This window comes from Oncorhynchus mykiss, chromosome Y (assembly GCF_013265735.2).
Source record: "Oncorhynchus mykiss isolate Arlee chromosome Y, USDA_OmykA_1.1, whole genome shotgun sequence".
Taxonomy (NCBI): Eukaryota; Metazoa; Chordata; class Actinopteri; order Salmoniformes; family Salmonidae; genus Oncorhynchus; species Oncorhynchus mykiss.
The window spans coordinates 11881629-11906608 of NC_048593.1; the positions used below are offsets into that span (position 1 = coordinate 11881629).

Genomic DNA, 24980 nt, shown 5'->3' on the forward strand with positions numbered 1-24980 from the left:
TTCAGGTTATGTCGATATAGGACTCATTTTACTGTGGATAGAAATACTTTTGTACCTGTTTCCTCCAGCATCTTCACAAGGTACTTTGCTGTTGTTCTGGGATTGATTTGCACTTTTCGCACCAAATTATGTGCATCTCTAGGAGACAGAACGCATCTCCTTCCTGAGCGGTTTGATGGCTGTGTGGTCCCATGGTGTTTATACTTGCATACTATTGTTTATACAGATGAATGTGGTACATTCAGGCGTTTGAAAATTGCTCCCAAGGACGAACCTGGCTTGTGGAGGTCTACAATTTTTTTCTGAGGTCTTGGCTGATTTCTTTTGATTTTCCCATGATATCAAGCAAAGAGGCACTGAGTTTGAAGGTAGGCCATGAAATACATCCACAGGTACACCTCCAATTGACTCAAATTATGTCAATTAGCCTAACAGAATCTTCTAAAGCCATGACATCATTTTCTGGAATTTTCCAAACTGTTTAAAGGCATAGTCAACTTAGGTTATGTAAACTTCTGACCCACTGGAATCGTGATACAGTGAATTCTAAGTGAAACAATCTGTCTGTAAACAATTGTTGGAAAAAGTACTTGTGTCATGCACAAAGTAGATGTCCTAACCGACTTTCCAAAACGATTGTTTGTTAACAATACATTTGTGGAGTGGTTGAAAAACAAGTTTTAATGACTCCAACCTAAGTGTATGTAAACTTCTGACTTCAACTGTATATTATTTTTTTAAGGAACTCAGTCGGGATCTCAACTTACTGCTTAGTTCGAATAGTATAATACACAAGGTGTAAGTTAAATATTTGGGTATGCATCAGCAGTTTTTCACTTGTGTTGTCGGTCACTGAGTTACTCAATTAGCCAAGCCAGCTAACAATTTTTTGCTTGGTAAGGTAGTCTAAGCAGCTACTTAAACTTGTAGTAATCATGACCAAATACGGACCACGCAGGGCACGTGCCCAGGGGCCCTGACCTCCAGGGGGCCCCCATTGATTTTGTTAGTCACTCTCACTCAAATATCATTAACATGGCATAAGTCATGTGTAGAAATGCAGGTAATTAACTTTAAAACTGCAAAAAAGTGTATCTCCACCCCATGGCAAAATGAGTAGAATTCCATGAAATATGTTCTAAATAAAAAATGGTGGGGCGCTGCTTTGATTAAGGTGAGTAGTATTGTAACAATCAATGAAATGACACACTGTGACAACCGCTTCGACAAGCAGGGACAACATCAGTCCAGCAGCTCCGTGGACACGGGATTAAGACACACACACCTGGCTGAAACTGGGGACGACTTCACTACAGACGATCCCGCGCGCAACTGGACAGCTGCCTGTGACGCGCGCGCCACTCGGAGGCGTCCCCGAAGTCGAACAGATAAACTCGCTCGCCTCGCGCTCAGCCTCAACAGCTGTGCTGACAGAGGACAGCTGATCACAGATAAGGTTATCTGTGTGAGAACATAAATCAACCTGGCCACCATAACACTGACATCTCTCTGGTGATAAATCACAGCAAGCAAAGCGTCAGACATGTCAATGAACAGATATCGATGTGAAACGGCAAATCGACTCGTATCCCTCTCTGATTGCAGTCAGGGAAGGAGCTCCAAAAGTAAATGGTTCCATGTCCCTTATATAGTGAGAGGTGATAATACAATCATATTGTCACACAATAGTCATTTTATACAAGCAACTGTTCCAGAACGCAATGGCCTTGTGTTAGGATGCAGACATAACAGGAGTCTATGAAAGGCCTTGACATCACAGATGAACGGAGCATAATGCTTAAGAACAGCTCACCCCAATGCTGCCACAACAGTAGACATGGTTCTTGTTGTTTAGGCTTTCAGTGTTGAAAACCCTACATGCTAAACTTGCTTCAACCTACTTCACTTCAATACAACAATGAAATGATTCAGTAAAACACAAACGCAGAGCTAGGGAGCCATAGTCAGGGCAGGTTCCAGACATAAGCGACCTAAGCGTTTGCTTCGGCCTCTGGCCACTAGGGGGCCCCGACTCAAAACAAAATATATAAATTATTTTTTTAAGGAACTCAGTCGGGAGCTCAACTCACTGCTTAGTTCGAATAGTATAATACACAAGGTGTAAGTTAAATATTTGGGTATGCATCAGCAGTTTTTCACTTGTGTTGTCGGTCACTGAGTTACTCAATTAGCCAAGCCAGCTAACAATTTTTTGCTTGGTAAGGTAGTCTATGCAGTTACTTAAACTTGTAGTAATCAGGGCCAAATACAGACCCCGCAAGGCACGTGCCCAGGGGCCCTGGCCTCCAGAGGGCCCCCATTGATTTTGTTAGTCACTCTCACTCAAATATCATTAACGTAAGTCATGTGTAGAATTGCAGGTAATTCACTTTAAATCTGTAAAATTGTATCTCCACCTCAAGGCAAAATGGGTATAATGGCAGGGAATGTGCTTTAAAACCGCATCTGTGCCCTATGCAAAATGAGAAGAATTCCATGAAATGTGTTATAAAGAAAAAATAGTGGGGCGCTAGAGAGTAGCATTGGAACGATCAATGAAATGACACACTGTGACAACCGCTTCGACAAGCAGGGACAACATCAGTCCAGCAGCTCCGTGGACACGGGATTAAGACACACACACCTGGCTGAAACTGGGGACGACTTTACTACGGACGTTACCGTGCGCAACTGGACAGCTGCCTGTGACGCGCGCCACTCGGAGGCGTCCCCGAACCTGAATTGATAAACTCGCTCGCCTCGCGCTCAGCATCAGCAGCTGTGCTGACAAGGTTATTTGTGACCAGCTCATCGGTGATCAGCTGTCCTTTATCAGTGTGAGAACATAAATCAACCTGGCCACCATAACGCTGACATCTCTCTGGTGATAAATCACAGCAAACAAAGCGTCAGACATGTCAATGAACAGACATCGACTCGTAGGCTAAGCGACGGGAGTAACCGCAGTTTGTTTGAAAGGCATAATAAAACAAACCTTAGTATATGGTAAAATACAATATGCCTACATAAAAAAAGCAATTCAATTAACATTTATAATATCATACCTTGGGTCCTGATATCCATCAAGTAAGTATTCGATCTAGTTTCCAAAGAGCCCGGGTTCCAGTCCCAGAACAAGGTCCAGAAGAGTAGATTAGCGCACAGATGTTTTGGTCCCAGCTGTTATAGCGCTCTCTTTTCCTCTCTCTTCGGAGCGCAGTCTGCTCGGTCATTCAACTAGGAGTCTCCTCCACTCTGCCTCGGTTGCAAGTTCAAATCCTTCTCACACCCGCTACTATTATCTGTCACCAGCAAGAGGAGGGGCACACGTCCTACACCCCAATGTTGATACCGCCCCGTATCAGAAAACAAAAAGAGAGAGAGGTGGAAACTGAGCTGCACTTCCTAACCTCCTGCCAAATGTATGACCATAATAGAGAGAGAGAGAGACATTTCCCTCAGATTACACAGACCCACAAAGAATTCGAAAACAAACCCAATATCGATAAACTCCCATATCTATTCGGTGAAATCCCAGTGTTCCATCACAGAAGCAAGATGTATGATCTGTTGCCACAAGAAAAGAGCAACCAGTTAAGAAAAAACACCATTGTAAATACAACCCATATTTCTGTTTATTTATCTTCCCTTTTGTACTTTTAACTATTTGCACATATGGCATTTGAAATGTCTTTGTTCTTTTGGAACCTTTGTGAGTGTAATGTTTACAATACATTTTTATTGTTTATTTCTCTTCTGTTTATTATCTACTTCACTTGCTTTGGCAATGTAAACATATGTTTCCCATGACAATAAAGCCCTTCAATTGAATTGAGAGAGAGAGAGAGAATTTATGCTCTATAACGTTCAATGACTCAGTAGGTCGCTGGCGGAATCCCAAACTCCGGGAATAATTTCACAATGTTTTCAATGTCTTCCGGGATGCGATATAAGACATGTGTAGCTTTAACATACACATTCTGTGCGTAGAATAGCCAGAACCGATCATTACCGAACCACAGTTAACATACTAAAGACCACAACAACGTTTGTTATACTTCATGTTGTTAACCTACGTTTTTATTACACTTTACTCGTGTTTCATACACATAAAGAACCAACACTTCTCTTCATCATACTAAAAACAGCACAAAGACTTATCTTTACACAGTTAATGTTTTGTCCATATCGAGTACAAAAAGATCCCCTTTGTTACAGCATTATAAATTATTATAAATTTGCACTACAAAAAATATATATATGTCTAATTCCCTTCTCTCTATATAACGGTCTCCTTGACTTCCTCTGTGTAGTAGTGGGCTGGGCTGAGTAGGGACAGTAATAGAGAAGGAGATGGGAGGGAGTGGTGGAGGATTAACAGCGAGATGGAGGCTAGAGAAGAGCGGGAAGTAATACTGGTAGAGGAAGGGTGGCTGTGCAGAGGTGTCGAGCTAGGTATTCAGGCTTTTGTTCCAGCCTTGCTAGAACCCGATGCGACATGTCAAGGTCCTGGTGGTCCTTAGGTTAGGTAGAGGAAGGGGTAGGACGCGAGCCAGGACCTTGACATGCTCAGTCAGGTTCTAGCAAGGCTGATTAGTAGAACCAGGTGTTGGCCACCCCTGTGTAGAGGGATAGAGAGACTGAAGCAACCCACTGGGAACACAGTGGTTGAACCGATGTTTCAACGTCATTTGTCAACCTATTGCGGACGTGGAATCCACGTGGAAAGCACATTTGGATTTTCAAAAAGTAAACTAACGCGGTTTTCATCACATTTCAACAAGCATTGCAAACATTGAAATTAGGATAAAGATTCAATTTAAATACTAACCTGACTAACAATCTAATTTCAACATAATCATCAGAACTTTGTAAATGTTGAAATTGTGTTGAAAACTCCACATAGAAATGGTAAAAATATTTTTCATCCTATATTTGTTGTTTCAATGTTAAGAGTAAAATGGTGTTTGAATCAAAGTCAACGTTTCAACATCATGCCATCAACCTAAATAAAGAGGTGCACTACATTACCAAAAGTATGTGGACACCTGCTCGTCGAACATCTCATTCCAAAATCATGAGCATTAATATGGAGTTGGTCCCCCTTTGCTGCTATATGTTGGAACATTGCTGCGGGGACTTGCTTCCATTCAGCCACAGGAGCATTAGTGAAGTCGGGCACTGATGTTGGGCGATTAGGCCAATTGGACTCTAGTATTTCCACTGCTCCTAGAGTCCAATGGCAGCAAGCTTTACACCATTCCAGCATACGCTTGGCATTGCGCATGGTGATCTTAGGCTTGTGTGTTGCTGCTCGGCCATGGAAACCCAGACGATTTTTATGCGCTACGCGGTTCAGCACTTGCCAGTCCTGTTCTGCGAGCTTGTGTGGCCTACCACTTCTCAGCTGAGCCGATGTTGCTCCTAGACGTTTCCACTTCACAATAACAGCACCTACAGTTGACCGGGGCAGGTCTAGCAGGGCCAAAACTTGACAAACTGGCTTGTTGGAAAGGTGGCACCCAATGATTGAGCTCTTCAGTAAGGCAATTCTACTGCCAATGTTTGTCTATGGAGATTACATGGCTGTGTGCTCATTTTATAAACCAGTCAGCAACGGGTGTGGCTGAAATAGCCAAATCCACGAATTTGAAGGGGTGTCCATATCCTTTTGTGTATATATAGCGTATATTGACATAAAATGTGAATCCACTCCAACAATTCCTGCCTGAACAGCGACTCCTACAGGTATATGAGGGGTAATGCACTTCAGTGAGAACGAGTCTATCATCTAGTTGCCTACCTCCATGTATCCTACTTAGCTTTGGAAACAAGCTTGTATATGCTGAGCTATCATGTCAACACAGTTAGACATCGATCAACTTTCATACTCATCTGCGTAGACTACCATTGAATCGTTGAAAGTAACTCCTCTGACAATAGCTGTACACTAAAATAAATAATTAAAACAATATATGTTGATTAAATTGTACAATTGTAAGGCAACCAGCTGCAATAGGATTGTGAGCTTGCCAAAACATTTTTCAAAACACATTTTCTGTCTGTTTGCAAAAAAAATATTTAAAAAATGCTTTGTGCTTTCAACGACATACTCTCGCAGAGTTGTCTCCATCGTTTCCTTGGAGCTGGCGTGCTCGGTGCCCTCCTGGCAAAGCTTTTCCAATTCAGCATCACATTGCGGTTTATCAACGCACCTATACATACTGCGGACAAGTTTGACACCGGTGTGCACATCAATAGCTTCAGACTAAGGTAACTTGTTAGGAGGGTCGAAGAGCCCCCCCCCCCCATGAATTTAAAATGTTCCCTCGGTCATGTCCTCCTCGAGCCGGGCCTGGATGGTTACCTTACAATTGTACGCTGAATATATATTTATTTATTTATTTTACACTGTATGTGAAAGTACATTCCGACTCACGTTAGATTTATGTATGCAGAGTGAAACTAGGTATACTATCCATAGTTGATTGGATCTTTGTCATTTTAAAATTAGTTACCATTATCACCATAAATGGGATGCCAAATTCATGATATTAATAATACACTTTTACATTTGGATCTGTAAGGTGGAAGGAATAGGATGGAAGCTCCATCACCGCACTGTTTACACCTATCCAGATCTTTCAGATTTCCAAACATCGAAGGGGTTAATTAGGGGAAGGGGTTCTAAGAGAGTTGGGACCGGCTGATAGAGTGACAGACGAAAGTGATGGAGGGAGAGAGAGATGAAAGGAGTGAGGGAGGGAAAGAATTTGATTGAGGAGTGAGTGGTTAGAACTCAGATGTCCTCAAACAGGTCCTCAGCATCAGGAATGACATCACTAGAATGCTGGGGAGCCTGGTCCTTATTGGCTGCTGCTCTGGATGATGGCAGGGGGTCCCTCCTGGCCAATAAAACAAACAAAAATGTCAGTCTAATCCAAGCAGGAAAGCAATGACTGTTGCTGACTGTACTGATTATTAAATGTATTGCGTCGGGGTGTGTGCAAGGTTTTCTTTTCTAACCAATCGCTGTCTACCTGTATGGAAAACCACATTGAATGCATACTCCTGACATTCAAACCTAGGGCTGTCTGCACTTTTCGACACATAAGTGCACACACAAGCACACACACACCATACAGACAGACAGAGAAGAGAAGAGCCCTATACTATGAATCAGGTTTGAAGAGTTAGCGAGGTAACTTTGGTCAAGTCTGAGTTCAACTCGGGATAACTGGTACCATGAAAGTGGCTGACTTTTTAGCCAGTTAAAAGTATTTGGCAACAAATGTTTCAGAACTTACCTTCTCCGGGGGTAGCTAACTCCATTTATCCCAAATGAAGTGTCTGAGCTGCGGGTTGGGGACCAATGAAATCAGATACCCTCCCTCTTGCAAAGATTGCTTTTAGGAGACCGATTAATAGAATATTTAATCAAATGTTTTTGTGTGTATCATTATTTTTAATGTCTATAACAATACACATTTAGTAATGACAGCATTTGCTTTCCAAACTATGTTTTTCGTGCGTATTTAGAAATTTGCTAAAGGCAAATTGACAGCCGCAACCAACCATAGACATACAGTGCATTTGGAAAGTATTCAGACCCATTAACATTTCCCCACATTGTTACATTACAACCTTACTCTAAAATGGATAGAATAGTTTTTTCCCCTCATCAATCTACACACAATACTCCATAATGACAGAGCAAAAACTGGTTTTTAGAATTTTTTCATTTTCAAACCCTCCTCATATTAACCCTGGAAGTAGGGTTGCAGAGGGAGGGTATATTACTGGTAACTTTTTCAAAAGTTTACCAGTAAACTTTAAGCATTTTGGTAACTTTTAAGTCATTTTGTGGCCTTTTGGAGAATTTCAGATTATCACAGCTGTCTAATTATCTCCGGCCATATCACATATAAAATCTATAAAATAATCATAAAAGACGATATTAAAATAAAAAATAGATTGGCAAAGCTGTCAAACATGATGCTAAATATAAAGCATCAACTTAGTGAGTAACATTGGTGTTTAATATGAGGGTTTCAACATAAAAAAAATTAAAAACATGTACACACTTATTTGACTATGTCAACATGTTTTTTTATTGTAAATGTTTCGGTGTCAAACTGGTGGCAGTTGTGAAAATAATCTACAGTTGGAAGAGTTGCAGAGATGAATCAAAAATAATCCATTGTTGATTCGATACATTTATCAATCACTTGGCCGTTTCCTCTTGAACCTTATGGTCTTTCTACTAGAAACTCATGGACAGATATAAAACATTTCTACGGTATATTAATACGGCATTCTAAAGTTAAGTATAAGTTACCATAGTTACCATTGCCTGCTACTACCAAAAGTTCCAGTGACTTTAGCAAATGATCAGTAGTTTTGCAAGTTGCCTGGAGGCAACACACACAGGGAGATATTGATTCCATTATAGAGTGCATGCAGGCAGGCGCACACCACACCACACCAACACAACCCATTACCATTCTTACCCCGAATGTTCAAACACCTGTAAACCATTTACACACTCCGAGCTCTCTCCTTTGTGGAAACAGTTTGTCAATAGTTGGGAGCAGGTTTTGCAGTGCTGTGTGCGCGCTCGCACGTCTTTGAGCTGAGTCACTTCACTGTAACACACTACAGTAACTGCTAACGAGTAAACAGGTTTGATACACATCGCTTTAACAGAGCTATTGGTCATATGCCGAACTGACAGCAGACACTTGAAACACATTAAAGGGACACATCGGGATTTATCTACTTCCCCAGATTCAGATGAATTTGTGCGTACCATTTTTATGTCTCTGTGTCCAGTATGAAGATGGGAGGTAGTTTTGCGAGCCAATGATAACTAGCGTTAGCGCAATGACTGGAAGTCTATGGGAATCTGCTACCATGCTGGATGTCTATGGGAATCTGCTACCATGCTGGATGTCTATGGGAATCTGCTACCATGCTGGATGTCTATGGGAATCTGCTACCATGCTGGATGTCTATGGGAATCTGCTACCATGCTGGATGTCTATGGGAATCTGCTACCATGCTGGATGTCTATGGGAATCTGCTACCATGCTGGATGTCTATGGGAATCTGCTACCATGCTGGATGTCTATGGGAATCTGCTAGCAGATAAGCATAGATAAGCATAGACTTAACGCTTGTTAGCAATTTGCCCTGGCGCTAGTTAGAAACTTCCTTCAAAACTGCACACGCAGACATAAAATTATATCTACGAGTTCATCGGACTCTGGATAAATAGATAAAGGGCCTCATTGCCAAACTCCTGAGGTATCCCTTTAACACGATTAACTCACGTCCTTCCACCCTCCAGCAGTCCACTCGTTAAACACAGCCACAATATTAATGAGGGCTAACAGTGTAGACAGAACTGGCACTGTCATAATTGTGTGTGTGTGTGTGTGTGTGTGTGTGTGTGTGTAGATGAAATCAGCAGTCTTGATTTCTTCCCTACTGAAAGTACAGAAGGAGGGAGCAAAATATAACCATGGCTACAGCAGCAGTCAGCGCTTCACTGTGCAGACGGAAAAGGTAAAACAGAGGGAGAGAGAGAATAAAGTAGGTGGCTGGTGAGTTCTCTTTCCTCAGGTGCATTCACTTTGAGGAGCTCCATTTGACCTCACCCAATTGCTCCGGGTAAATAATCTCATTAACAAAAGGCTCACCTCTGACCTTTAGCCTCTGACTGACAGGCCACCGGTGTGTGTGTGGTGTATGCAGAGAGCAACGCCATCCAACTTGTTTTCAATCATTATCACCAATATGAGAAAATAGTAACACCCATGGAAACACACACACACACACACACACACACACACACACACACCAGTAACCTTACCCCCATCCCCAAGGTTAATGTTTCTGTATGAAACAGAAGGTAGAGCTGACTGATGTAAACACAGATTCCTGTCTCTGAACCTCAGATGGAGAAGGTTAGTGTGTGTGTGCGTCAGTCTTTAATAGTTTGTGCCAAGTATTGTTTACAAACCCACGCAAATCAGCACCATGCAGCCACACACACACACGAGTACACACGAGCAAACACATAGCGCTGTGTCAATACCTTGTCTTGTAGTGATTATCGGTGCTGATGGTTTACAGGGCTTGTACGTGTGTACGTGTGTGTGTGTGTGTTTTGGGAACTGCAGTATAATCTAGACCAGAGAGGGTTAGTTTGTCATGGGAAAAATCAGCCAAGGCACAGCAGAACAGTAAACGGACAGATCCACATTCTCTACAACTCAAGCCCCACTGAGTATGACACCTTTTACACCAAGAAATGACACAACATGCAACAATTTCAAAAGACTGTACTGAGTTACAGTTCATATATGGAAATCAGTCAATTTAAATAAATTCATTAGGCCCTAATCACATGACCAGGAATACAGAAATGCATCTGTTGGTCACAGATACCTTAAAAAAAGGTTGGGGCGTGGATCAGAAAACCAGTCAGTATCTGGTGGACACCATTTGACTCATGCAGCGCAACACATCTCCTTCACATAGAGTTGATCAGGCTGTTGACTGTGGCCTGTGGAATGTTGTCCCACTCCTCTCGCGTGAAGTTGCTGGATATTGGTGGGAACTGGAACACACTGTCATACACGTCGATCCAGAGCATCCCAAACATGTTCAATAGGTGACATGTCTGGTGAGTACACAGGCCATGGAAGAACTGGGATATTTTCAGCTTCCAGGAATTGTGTACAGATCCTTGCGACATGGGGCCGTGCCTTATCATGCTGAAACATGAGGTGATGGCGGTGGATGAATGGCACAACAATGGACCTCGGGATCTCGTCACGGTATCTCTGTGCATTCAAATTGCCATCGATAAAATGCAATTGTGTTTCGTTGTCCGTAGCTTATTCCTGCCCATACCATAATGCCACGACACCATGGGTCACTACTTCCACAATGTTGACCTCAGCAAACCGCTCGCCCACACTCGTCTCAGACCATCCCGCAGGTGAAGAAGCTGACGCTGTTTAATTATATTATTGATATGCAACACCTGTCAGGTGGATGGGTTGCCATGGCAAAGGAGAAAAGCTCAGTAACAGGGATGTAAACATATTTGCCCAAAACATTTGAGAGAAATACACTTTTTGTGCAGATGGAACATCTGCAGATGGAACATTTCTGGGATCTTTTATTTTTGCTCATATTGCGTTAAAACTTTTGCCCAGTATAAGACTTTCTCGAATCAAAGCCCCTACTGGACTGTCAGTCTGTGCCCGATCTCCTTAGCTTTACCCAGAATCTTCTCTTAAATATCCAATGTCCACACAATACTTTATTAAAATCAACAGACATGTGATCTGATATTTAGACCACACTGTGCTTGTATATCAGCAACCAACAAGAACGCTGAGAAATAAACAACAGCTTTCAGAACCAAGAGCAGCAGTTAAAACATGGTTTCGGGTCTTATTGTGCCAAGAGTTAGTTCTCCTGCAGCTGACGTATAGTACAGTACTAATCTTCCCATGACCAGCTGGACCGCCTGAAGCTACCTGGTGTGATTCTTGATTGATATTGACATTGTACTGCATAGTAGAGAAGAGTTTGCAAGTGAGCATTTCATTTTACCGAGCGCACGTGATCAATACACTGATTTGATGTGCGTGTGTGTGTGTGTGTGTGTGTGTGTGTGTGTGTATGTGTGTGTGTATGCGTGTGTGCCGCCTGAAGCTACCTGTTGTGTGTGTGTGTGTGTGCCAGCATGTGTGTGCGTTTTAGTCTAAAAACACAATTAGCAGTACCATAAAACCAGAGAGCCTGCAGGAGAGCAGTGGCATTTTAACACTAATAAAGTGAGTTGCAGTGTAGATGTGATAGGGCCGGAGGGTGGCCAGCTGTGGTGTTTTCCACGGGTTGTCCTCAAGCACACTGCAGGAGTGGAAAGTGTGAGGTCAGCTGGTTGGGTAAGTTCAGGAACGGCCGAGTGGGCAGCTACAACGTGGAGCGACTATGGGCCAACAAATATACTGTTTCGTTCTGTTGAATCTCCTCTCTTTCTCCTCTACTCCCTTCTCTTGTCCTCTCCGGGTCGTTCCATAACATTTCAGCAAACCATGACACCCATGTGTTTTTCCCCCTGTTCACGGACATTTGTAATTTAAGCTGTTGGGTTTATATCCCATCCTGCATCCTGATATTACCAGGTTGACCACTAGATGGGGCTGTTCCTGCTATTTGGTGATCATTGTTAATGGGATAGTTCACCCAAATTACAAAAGTAAATACTGTTTTTCTTACCCTGTAAGCAGGCTATGGACCAGGTATGACAGCAACCCATGCTTGGTTTTGTTTAGCTGGCCACAGTTTCAAATGCAAACTTTGACAATTTCTTTGGATTCCTCATGTCTAACTCAATAGCTAGGTTTTCATCCAATTGGCTACAGATTTTCATGTGAATATTCTCAAATCTGCATAGAAAAAAGTGAATTTTCCCACCAGAGATGCGTTTCCATCACATTTACTTGTTACAATTAAAAGGCTGTGAGTGATGACGGTGTACATAAAACACCTTTTGGCGGTTAAACTCCCACGCAACGAATTAAAAAATCCAAGTTAAATGGTTTTCCAATGCATTCAAAAAAAACTCTACTGATGGTTCTCACAAAAATATATAGCGTGTGCAAACTCTAGTATTGGCATGTGCAGTGTTGCTTAGAGCACCCATATAGCCTACATGATGAGATTATTGTTATGGACAAACTTAGGAACTTAAAACTTACTACCCTCTCCACTACTGTCCCGTCGATGTGGATAGGGGGCTGCCCCCTTTGTTGTTTCCTCAAGTCCACGATCATCTCCTTTGTTTTCTTGACATTGAGTGTGAGGTTATTTCCCTGACATTCAGTACAACAGTTTTCAGCTGTGCTAACATAATTGCAAAAGGGTTTTCTAATGATCAATTAGCCTTTTAAAATGATAAAGTAGGATTAGCTAACACAACGTGCCATTGGAACACAGGAGTGATGGTTGCTGATAATGGGCCTCTGTAGATATTCCATTTAAAAAAGAATGGGCCTCTGTAGATATTCCATTTAAAAAAATCTGCCGTTTCCAGCTACAATAGTCATTTACAACATTAACAATGTCTACACTGTATTTCTGATCAATTTGATGCTATTTTGTGCTTTTCTTTCAAAAACAAGGACATTTCTAAGTGACGCCAAACTTTTGAACGGTAGTGTATATTTCAACAAAATAATGTTGCCGGAATGCTAATTGTATCTGTTTCTAACAGAAATGATTTCAGAACAGTCGGAGATGGTGGATGTCGAAATCCTCTTCTGCTTTTTGAGGTGGAACGACCCCTCCTCCTCGAGGTGGAACGACCAGTTTCCTCTCTTCTCCTCTCCTCCACTCCTTTCCTCTCTTCGGGACTAGGAGGTAGTATTATTATGTCTTCATCATCTGTCATTGCATGGCAGCCACAAGCAGATCCATGACACCAGGAAGCAATGTCACACAGTTAAGTGTGTGGTGACAGAATGATGAGTAGGAGATCCTTGTCCCCTTCTCCTGCTCTCCTGTCTCCTGCTTTCCTCTCTCCCCTCCACTCATTTCCTTTCTCCTCCTCACATATCCTCCTTTCCTCCCCTCTTGAAATCAACAGTGATGTGTTAATAGCCGACAGACAACCAGTAGCATTGTGTATTCATCTATCGTTGCATCATACACCATGTTTGTTTAACTATGCCAAGCTACTGTCTGTAGATTGAATGGTCTTTTTATTCAGCGTTTTTTTTTCTCCTAAGGTACTTCTTGTGCTTTTAAAAGCTCTCTTCCAACTCTCTCTGGTGGGTCCATGAGTGACTTAACTCCAGTCAGTCAGCCAACAGTTTGAGCCTGCAGGAGAGCAGTGGCATTTTAACACCAAAAGTGAGCTGCAGCGTAGGGTGATAGGGCCGTAGGGTGGCCAGCCGTGGTAAGGGTTGTCCACTAGCACACTGCAGGGGTGGAAAATGTGAGGCCAGCTGATGGGGTAAGTTCAGGGCCGTCCTAGCAGCCGCAACTAGAACATGGAGAGCCTATAGGTCAACAAATACACTTTTCCTTTTAATCTCCTCTCCTCTTGTTTCCTCTTTTTCTTCTCCTCTCTTCAGGACTAGGAGGTGGTGGCATTATGTCTTCATCGGCTGTCACCGCATGGCAGCCACAAGCAGATCCATGACACTGGGAACGATGTCACACAGTTAAGTGTGTGGTGACAGAATGATGAATAGATTCTTACGAACTAACCTCGTGATCCTCTTTTTGTCCCCATCTCCTCCTCTCAACTCCACTCATGTCATCTCCTCTCCTTCTTCCCGCTGACCAACAGTGATGAGTTAATAGCGAAAGACAACCCGTAGCATTGTGGATTCATCTAATGTCGCATTATACACAATGTTTAACTACGCTAAGCCACAGTCTGTATTATAGGGTGAGTATTTTATTTATAGGGATTATTTAAGGGAATTTAAAAGCCCCGGTCTTCCAACCCTCTCTGGCCGGTCCACTGTTGGCCTGGTGATGAAATGTTTATCCTGCCTGTCATGTGTGAGAAGAGCAGTTTATACATACAGTCGCACATACGCGCAAGTGCGCACGCAAGCACACATACACACATAAACAGAGATGGGTGTCACGTGCTAACAGACATGGTGTCACCATTGTGAGGTGGCAAGAGTGGACCCAGTTTATGACAGCTACCATGTAAATCACACAATCACGTATGGAATTTGGCTAAAAACAGTTTGGTTTTCAAAGCTACGGTAGTTCCCTCTGTTGTGATCCAGTCTTGTTTGAGAGCTCGCCTGCTGCTAGGTGTGTAAAGCTGTAACATGAAGTTATTTTCCCATTCATGAACACAGACAGAATATCAGTGGAAAAACAAGTGCCTTTTACATATCTATGAAAAAGTCTCAGATGCTGAGAGAGAGAGAGAGAGAGAGAGAGAGAGAGAGAGAGAGAGAGACAGAGACAGAGAGAGAGAGACAGAGAGAGACAGAGAGAGACAGAGAGAGAGAGAGACAGAGAGAGAGAGACAGAGAGAGAGAGAGAGAGAGAGAGAAAAGTAGGGAGAGAGTGAAAAGTAGGGAGAGAGGGGTGGGGAGGAAGAGAGAGTGAAAGGGGGGGGCAGAACAAAGTGACATTCCCATTTCAGAGACGAGAAATACCAAAGCCCAGCGGGGGTGTGTTTGGCAGACAGAAACCAGCACTCAGGATTCAGAACAGATCTACCACACAGATCTACCCAGGAGACCATGTTGGGAAACTCATCGTCATGTCATAGACCTATGTGTTTCTCAGCCACCCTTGCCACTATTTGTGTGTGTGTGTGTGTGTGTGTGTGTGTGTTGTGTCCGTACCTCGGTTTCTGCGCTGGCTCCGAGGTCGGTCTCTTAGCAACAGTGTCAGGAGGTTGCAGGTGGCGGAAGCGGCGTTTACGGGAGGGTGCCACGTCTGGGATGTCATTCAGACTGTCGTCCAATGGGCTGCGGCTACGCGAAGTCCCTGAGGAGAGAAGACACACACACACACAAGTCAAAATACAATGCCTTCAGAAAGTAAACAGCCCGAAGCAACACTGGAATGGCTTCGGAACAATAATGTGAAAGTCCAGACTTGAATCACATTGAAAATCTGTGGAAAGACTTGAAGATTGCTGTTCACCGCCGCTCCCCATCTAAAGTAACAGAGCTTGAGAAAATCTGCAAGGAACAATGGGAGAAAAATCACAAAATCCAGATGTGCAAAGCTGATAGAAACGTCTCAAAGTGTGAATACTTACGTAAACAAGATATTTCTGTATTTCCTTTTCAATACATTTGCAAACATTTCTAAAATCAAGTTTTCACTGTCATTATGGGGTATTGTGTGAAAATATATATTTAATCCATTTTGAATTTAGGCTGTTATACAACAAAATGTGGAATAAGTCAAGGGGTATGAATACTTTCTGAACGCACAGTATATAAATGTAACCTTCGAGCTACTGAGTCACAGAGTCAATACAGAGTCCAATTGTAAGATTGGGTGGTAAACTAAAATGAGTTCCAGACGTCCACAACAGAATGCTTGACTCTACTATGTAAAATGTTTTTTAAAAACACCTACTACATTGCTCGCTACATGTTTCTCAGCTTCTTAAACACACAGTGAACACCAGCAGAGTTTGGGTCTGCAGCCACCAACATCTGGTCTGTTCATAAAGGAAGGAGTTTGTGTGCTCCTCCCTCCCTCCCTCTCAGGTGTCCCCTTCCTTCCACAGATCAGCACGTTTGACTGATGAGAGGATAGGGAAACGTGCTCAAAGTAGACAAGTGGAGGGAGGAGGAGAGGGGGAAATAGACACGTGGATGGAGAAGGGGGGGGGGGGGGGGGGTAGGAGAAGAAGAAATCCATCAGCATCAAAACGGCTGCTTGCTTATTAGTCCATTTAGCCAAGTACAGGGGAGGTCATATTCCGGCTTTAGAATTATTACTCATAGTCTAATAAGAGTTCTATTCAGTGTTTAACAGTAACATGAGTCTCTGGTCACTCAGGCTGGCAGTCTGTAAAAACACTGTGTTAAACTGAATAGCCTCATTCATCACATTCGGCAGGCAGGCAGGCAAGCAGGCAGGCAACATACAAGTAAAAGCTAACAACTGGAGTGGGTGATACATTGGGTAAATGGGAGGTCAATCCATGGTGTCTGTAGCAATAATGTGACACCTGGGTCGTTATAAACCGGAGTCACACACAGTTAACGACCCACAGCCACGCACACGCGTGCGGGAGGAGACACACACACGTGCGCGCGCGCAGAATGTGACACCTGGGTTCTGATAAACTGGAGTCACACACAGTTAACAACACACAGCCCCACACACACACAGCCACACACACAGCCACACACACACACACACACACACACAGCTTGGTATGGGGCTAGCCAAGAAAAAAACAGACTGGAAGAAAGATAATAAACTGGTAAAGTGTGTTATACCACACACACACACACACACACACACACACACACACACACACACACACACATACACACACACATACACAGTTTATCTCATTCTCATTAGTGAAAACATAACCACTTTGCCCCTTCCCCATTTTCTATGCCCTTCCTGGCAACACACTAATAAACTGACTCATTGTCACGGCAACCAAAGCAACACAGGAACCCATGTCTATTTCCCCATCAGTCATAGAACACAGCTGTTAGAGGGAGGGACACAACCAATACCTACCTACCCAATACCCCTGCTATAACCCTAATCCACCATCACATCGCACAGCTGGGAGAGACAAAGAGACTTCTAGGGATCTTACCTACCTCCCATATAAGTAAGGTAAATAAAACTCGGTCTGAGCCAGAACGGCCCATTTATAACTACCACTCAGCCCAACAATAACCCTTATTTACCACCTCAATCACAACACACAGCTGGGAGCTCCAGCAGTAGAAGTAGAGGTGTGGTTAGCGGTGTTCCAGGCGGCAGGTCAGAGAGGCCCGCTACACTTCTCACTCACAGAGGGTTACGCAATGATCACTCACTGATGTCATCGCTGGTGCCATCGCTGGTGCAAGAATAACACCAGTCATATAGACAGAATCGGACAGATTCAGTACACACACACACAGGCACGAGTGCACACTCACCACACAGCTATACCATGACTGCCCGTCGTGCCATGTGTAACGTAGATTTACAAGATTCTTGGAGTACCGCTGGCTGGTGTGTTTACGGACATATTCAATCAATCCTTATCCCAGTCTGTTGTTCCCAAGAGGGCCACCATTGTTCCTGTTCCCAAGAAAGTTAAGGAAACTGAGCTAAACGAATACCGCCCCGTAGCACTCACTTCCGTCATCATGAAGTGCTTTGAGAGACTAGTCAAGGACCATCACCCCCACCCTACCTGACACCCTAGACCCACTCCAATATGCTTACTGCCCCAATAGGTCCACAGACGACACAATCGCAACCACACTGCCCTAACCCATCTGGACAAGAGGAATATCTACGAGAGAATGGTGTTCATCGACTACAGCTCAGCATTTAACACCGAAGTACCCTCCAAACTCATCATCAAGCTCGAGACCCTGGGTCTCGACCCCGCCCTGTGCAACTGGGTACTGGACTTCCTGATGGGCCACCCCCAGGTGGTGAGAGTAGGTAACAACATCTCCACCCCGCTGATCCTCAACACTGGGGTTCCACAAGGGTGCGTTCTGGGCCCTCTCCTGTACTCCCTGTTTACCCACGACAGCGTGGCCATGCACGCCTCCAACTCAATCATCAAATTTGCGGACGACACTACAGTGGTAGGCTTGATTACCAACAATGACGAGACGGCCTACAGGGAGGAGGTGAGGGCCCTCGGAGTTTGGTGTCAGGAAAATAACCTCAGAATCAACGTCAAGAAAACAAAGGAGATGATTGTGGTCTTCAGGAAACAGCAGAGGGGGCACCCCCCTATCCACATCGACGGAACAGTAGTGGAGAGGGTAGTAAGTTTTAAGTTCCTCTGTGTACACATCACGGACAAACTGGATTGGTCCACCCACACAGACAGGTGTTGTGAAGAAGGCCCAGCAGCGCCTCTTCAACCTCAGGAGGCTGAAGTGTGTCTTGTCACCAAAAGCACTCACAAACTTTTACAGATGCACAATCGAGAGCATCCTGTCGGGCTGTATCACCGCCTGGTACGGCAACTGCTCCGCCCACAACCGTAAGGCTCTCCAGAGGGTAGTGAGGTCTGCACAACGCATCACCGGGGGCAAACTACCTGCCCTCCAGGACATCTACACCACCCGATGTCACAGGAAGGACATAAAGATCATCAAGGACAACAACCACCCGAGCCACTGCCTGTTCACCCCGCTATCATCCAGAAGGCGAGGTCAGTACAGGTGCATCAAAGCAGGGACCGAGAGACTGAAAAACAGCTTCTATTCCAAGGCCATCAGACTGTTATTAAACAGCCACCACTAACATTGAGTGGCTGCTGCCAACATACTGACTCAAATCTCTAGCCACTTAATAATGGGAATTGATGTAAAAAAAAATGCCACTTAATATAATGTTTACATACCCTACATTACTCATCTCATATGTATACACTGTACTCTATACCCTCTATTGCATCTTGCCATCTTTATGTAATACATGTATCACTAGCCACTTTAAACTATGCCACTTTTATGTTTACATACCCTACATTACTCATCTCATATGTATATACTGTACTCGATACCATCTACTGCATCTTGCCTATGCCGTTCTATACCATCACCCATTCATACAGTGCCTTGCGAAAGTATTCGGCCCCCTTGAACTTTGCGACCGTTTGCCACATTTCAGGCTTTAAACATAAAGATATAAAACTGTATTTTTTTGTGAAGAATCAACAACAAGTGGGACACAATCATGAAGTGGAACGACATTTATTGGATATTTCAAACTTTTTTAACAAATCAAAAACTAAAAAATTGGGCGTGCAAAATTATTCAGCCCCCTTAAGTTAATACTTTGTAGCGCCACCTTTTGCTGCGATTACAGCTGTAAGTCGCTTGGGGTATGTCTCTATCAGTTTTGCACATCGAGAGACTGAAATTTTTTCCCATTCCTCCTTGCAAAACAGCTCGAGCTCAGTGAGGTTGGATGGAGAGCATTTGTGAACAGCAGTTTTCAGTTCTTTCCACAGATTCTCGATTGGATTCAGGTCTGGACTTTGACTTGGCCATTCTAACACCTGGATATGTTTATTTTTGAACCATTCCATTGTAGATTTTGCTTTATGTTTTGGATCATTGTCTTGTTGGAAGACAAATCTCCGTCCCAGTCTCAGGTCTTTTGCAGACTCCATCAGGTTTTCTTCCAGAATGGTCCTGTATTTGGCTCCATCCATCTTCCCATCAATTTTAACCATCTTCCCTGTCCCTGCTGAAGAAAAGCAGGCCCAAACCATGATGCTGCCACCACCATGTTTGACAGTGGGGATGGTGTGTTCAGCTGTGTTGCTTTTACGCCAAACATAACGTTTTGCATTGTTGCCAAAAAGTTCCATTTTGGTTTCATCTGACCAGAGCACCTTCTTCCACATGTTTGGTGTGTCTCCCAGGTGGCTTGTGGCAAACTTTAAACGACACTTTTTATGGATATCTTTAAGAAATGGCTTTCTTCTTGCCACTCTTCCATAAAGGCCAGATTTGTGCAATATACAACTGATTGTTGTCCTATGGACAGAGTCTCCCACCTCAGCTGTAGATCTCTGCAGTTCATCCAGAGTGATCATGGGCCTCTTGGCTGCATCTCTGATCAGTCTTCTCCTTGTATGAGCTGAAAGTTTAGAGGGACGGCCAGGTCTTGGTAGATTTGCAGTGGTCTGATACTCCTTCCATTTCAATATTATCGCTTGCACAGTGCTCCTTGGGATGTTTAAAGCTAGGGAAATCTTTTTGTATCCAAATCCGGCTTTAAACTTCTTCACAACAGTATCTCGGACCTGCCTGGTGTGTTCCTTGTTCTTCATGACGCTCTCTGCGCTTTTAACGGACCTCTGAGACTATCACAGTGCAGGTGCATTTATACGGAGACTTGATTACACACAGGTGGATTGTATTTATCATCATTAGTCATTTAGGTCAACATTGGATCATTCAGAGATCCCCACTGAACTTCTGGAGAGAGTTTGCTGCACTGAAAGTAAAGGGGCTGAATAATTTTGCACGCCCAATTTTTCAGTTATTGATTTGTTAAAAAAGTTTGAAATATCCAATAAATGTCGTTCCACTTCATGATTGTGTCCCACTTGTTGTTGATTCTTCACAAAAAAATACAGTTTTATATCTTTATGTTTGAAGCCTGAAATGTGGCAAAAGGTTGCAAAGTTCAAGGGGGCCGAATACTTTCGCAAGGCACTGTATATCTTTATGTACATATTCTGTTGGTTTCGCTACAATCGCATTAACATCTGCTAACCATGTGTATGTGACAAATAAAATTTGAGTTGATTTTTTATTCAATTTTTTCCATCTGAGCACACACTTCAAATCAAATCAAATTTTATTTGTCACAAGCACTAAATACAACAGGTGTACTGTAGGGCTTACCGTAAACCAACAATGCGGTTCGGAAAATATTCACTAAACAAACTAAAGTTTAAAAAAAGAAGTTGAACAATAAAAATAACGAGGCTATATACAGGGGGTACCGGTACCAAGTCAATGTGCGGGGGTACAGGGTAGTCGAGGTAATATGTACAGTGGCAGTGGTGTAAAGTACTATCTATACTTTACTATTTATATTTTCGGCAACTTTAACTTCACTATATTCCTAAAGAAAATAATGTACTTTCTACTCCATACATTTTCCCTGACACCCAAAAGTACTCTTTTAGGTGTTGACAGGAAAATGGTCCAATTCCCACACTTATCAAGAGAACATCCCTGGTCATCCCTACTGACTCTGATCTGGCCGATGAGTGTTGGAGCCCCTGGCTATCAGTAAATAAAGAAAAAAAGAAGAAAAACAATTCTTAATATAAGGAAGTAGAAATTGTATTTACTTTGACTTTTTATATTGAAGTACATTTTAGAAATTCCATTTACTTTCATACTCTAAAAGTATTTGGTTTTAAATATACTTATTGACTTTTACTCAAGTAGTATTTTACTGGGTGACTTTCACGTGAGTCATTTTCTATTAAGGTATCTTCACTTTTACTCAAGTATGAAAATTGAGTACCACTGCACCACTGCATGTAGGGTGAATTGACTATGCATAGATAATAAACAGCTTACCCATAAGGTAAGATAAGGTAAACTTTTAGACAGAGACATTGTGTAGTGGGTTAATTTAGGGTATATGATGAGTCATACCAGTGGTATACGATCTGATATACCACGGCTGTCAGACAATCAGCATTCAGGACTCAAACCACCCAGTTTATAATTTAGGGTTAATGATGAGTCTGTACAGGATAAACACTTTCATACACTGGACACAGGTCTTCTGAGCTCCATGATGGCAGTGTTGTGAGGTCTATTATCATTCCTAGTCAACCACCCCTTTCACCCTCCAACTCTTCCCTCAGGGCCACCTCCTCTGAGATAGTGGTTAGAGACTACAATCAGGGGACCACACACAACTATCGCTTGCACACACACACACACACACACACACACACACACACACACACACACACACACACACACACACACACACACACACACACCTCTAATGTAACTCAGAGTAACATCTGACTGTAAATCTGCTCTAAACACTCTCCGGGAGGGAGATCACACATGCTCTGGTGTCATCACTACGAGACCACTAAGCAAACACACTGCCAGTGACAAGTTTACTTTCAACAAGCTTTTAGGACACTTGAACGTTTGTTTCTTCTTTACACAAGTTAATATTTGTAGAATTTTCTTTGGGTTAACTTGAGGGGGCACCTGAGGGGTTGACCCCAACTCATTCACACACACTCCATCTCCTTCAGATCCTTCTCAATGTTTTCCCTTCCATCCATTACCTACAGATAAAACCCACTCAGCTGCTCCATATAACTGCAAGTAAGTGTGTGTGTGTGTGTGTGTGGAGGTGGTTATACCCTACCCTGGGTGGCTTCTATAGAAGCAGGCTGTAACTGCTCATCATCAGTGCTCGCTTCATATTCATCCTCCTCTCTGGTCTGTCCTGTCGTCTTTTTCGTTCCCTTCCCTGGACTGCTGCTCTCTCCCTCTTCCCTGTTAGAGAGACGAGAGATATACAGACGCACATGGACGTGTTAAAGATCACAACCTGGGAAGGTTGTGCATCCTGGGAGTACAGGTAACTGGCAAAATAATGGAAACCCATGAGTAAAGGAGGGATACAGATTATTTTGAAAGCAGGTGCTTCCACACAGGTGTGGTTCCTGAGTTATTTAAGCAATTAACACCCCATTATGCTAATGTTCATGTATGAATAAAAATGCTGGGCATGCCATTATTTTGGACATTATTCTGGCTACCATGGTTATGCCCCCTATCCACAGCGCACGAGTGGTCACTGAATGGTTTGATGAGCATAAATGACATAAACCATAATGCCATGGCCGTCTCAGTCACCAAATCTCAACCCAATTTAACACTTATGGAATATTCTAGAGCGGCGCCCGAGTTAGCGTTTCCCACCACCTGTCACGCCCTGGTTGAAGTATTTCGTGTTTTCTTTATTATTTTGGTCAGGGTGTGACATGGGTTTATTTATGTGGTGTGTTTTGTCTTGGGGTTTTCGTTGGTATTGGGATTGTGGTTTAGTGGGGTTCTCTAGCAAAGTCTATGGCTGTCTGAATTGGTTCTCAATCAGATGCAGGTGATTATCGTTGTCTCTGATTGGGAACCATATTTAGTCAGCCATATTCTTTGAGTGTTTCGTGGGTGATTGTTCCTGTCTCTGTGTTTGTTGTCACCAGATAGGCTGTATAGGTTTTTACGTTCCGTTTCTTGTTTTTGTATTGTTCGTTTCGTCTTCATTAAACATGTATGAAAATTACCACGCTGCATTTTGGTCCGACTCTCCTTCACCCGAAGAAAGCCGTAACAGAATCACCCACCACAACAGCACCAAGCGGCGTGTCAACAGGCAGCAGCAGCAGGAGAAGGAACAGAGGCAGCAGCAGCAGGAGCAGCAGCAGCAGTGGGAGAGGCTGCATTACTTGGAGAAATGGACTTGGGAGGACGATTTGGACGGTAAAGGACCCTGGGCACAGCCTGGAGAATATCGCCGCCCCAAAGAGGAACTGGAGGCGGCGAAAGCAGAGAGGCGCTGGTATGAGGAGGCAGCACAGCGACGCGGATGGAAGCCTGAGAGTCAGCCCCAAGAATTTCTTGGGGGGGGGGCTAACAGGGAGTATGGCTACGCCAGGTAGGAGACCTGCGCAAACTCCCTGTGCTTACCGGGGGACTAGAGAGACCGGGCAGGCACCGTGTTATGCTGTGGTGCGCACGGTATCTCCAGTGCGGGTGCATAGCCCGGTGCGGTACATTCCAGCTCCGCGTATCGGCCGGGCTAGAGTGAGCATCGAGCCAAGTGCCATGAAGCCGGCTCTACGCATCTGGTCCCCAGTGCGTCTCCTTGTGCCGGCTTACATGGCACCAGCCTTGCGCTCTGTGTCTCCGGTTCGCCTGCATAGCCCAGTGCGGGCTATTCCACCTCGCCGCACTGGCAGGGCGACCGAGAGCATTCAACCAGGTAAGGTTGGGCAGGCTCGGTGCTCAAGAGCTCCAGTGCGCCTGCACGGTCCGGTCTACCCAGTACCACCTCCACACCCCAGCCCTCCGGTAGCAGCTCCCCGCACCAGGCTTCCTGCGCGTGTTCTCGGCCCAGTACCACCAGTGCCAGCACCACGCATCAGGCCTACAGTGCGCCTCGCCTGTCCAGCGCTGTCAGAGCCTTCCTCCTCTTCAGCGCTGCCGGAGTCTCCCGCCTGTTTAGCGCTGCCAGAGCCTTCCGCCTCTACAGCGCTGACGGAGTCTCCCGCCTGTTCAGAGCTGCCAGTCTGCAAGGAGCTGCCAGTCTGCAAGGAGCTGCCAGTCTGCAAGGAGCTGCCAGTCTGCAAGGAGCTGCCAGTCTGCAAGGAGCCGCCAGAGCTGCCAGTCTGCAGGATGCCGCCAAAGCTGCCAGTCTGCAAGGAGCCGCCAGAGCTGCCAGTCTGCATGGAGCAGCCAGGGCCGCCAGTCAGCATGGAGCAGCCAGAGCAGCCAGTCAGCATGGAGCAGCCAGTCAGCAGCCAGAGCTGCCAGTCAGCATGGAGCAGCCAGTCAGCATGGAGCAGCCAGAGCAGCCAGTCAGCATGGAGCAGCCAGTCAGCATGGAGCAGCCAGAACTGCCAGATCTGCCAGACTCTTCCAGATCTGCCAGACTCTTCCAGATCTGCCAGACTCTTC

At 44.2% G+C, this 24980-nt stretch overlaps 2 protein-coding genes across 3 annotated transcripts in view; both read right to left on the reverse strand.

Moving 5' to 3' along the window:
• vcanb (versican b) overlaps nt 1-3368 on the reverse strand; it is a 31668-nt gene extending 28300 nt beyond the window's left edge. The window contains exon 1 of one of the 2 annotated variants that reach the window (XM_036967200.1): nt 3066-3368. In XM_036967200.1, coding sequence (XP_036823095.1) covers nt 3066-3084 — 19 coding nt within the window. In that variant the 5' untranslated portion in view covers nt 3085-3368. The remainder of the gene's footprint in view (nt 1-3065) is intronic. The other variant, XM_036967201.1, reaches the window with a different exon arrangement.
• A 694-nt stretch (nt 3369-4062) lies between these two features.
• Nucleotides 4063-24980, reverse strand: part of xrcc4 (X-ray repair complementing defective repair in Chinese hamster cells 4) — a 30194-nt gene continuing 9276 nt past the window's right edge. The window contains exons 6-8 of the mRNA XM_036967303.1: nt 22666-22796; nt 15408-15552; nt 4063-6905 (exon numbers count right to left, since the gene is read on the reverse strand). Of these exons, the coding sequence (XP_036823198.1) occupies nt 6800-6905; nt 15408-15552; nt 22666-22796 (382 nt within the window). The 3' untranslated portion in view covers nt 4063-6799. The remainder of the gene's footprint in view (nt 6906-15407; nt 15553-22665; nt 22797-24980) is intronic.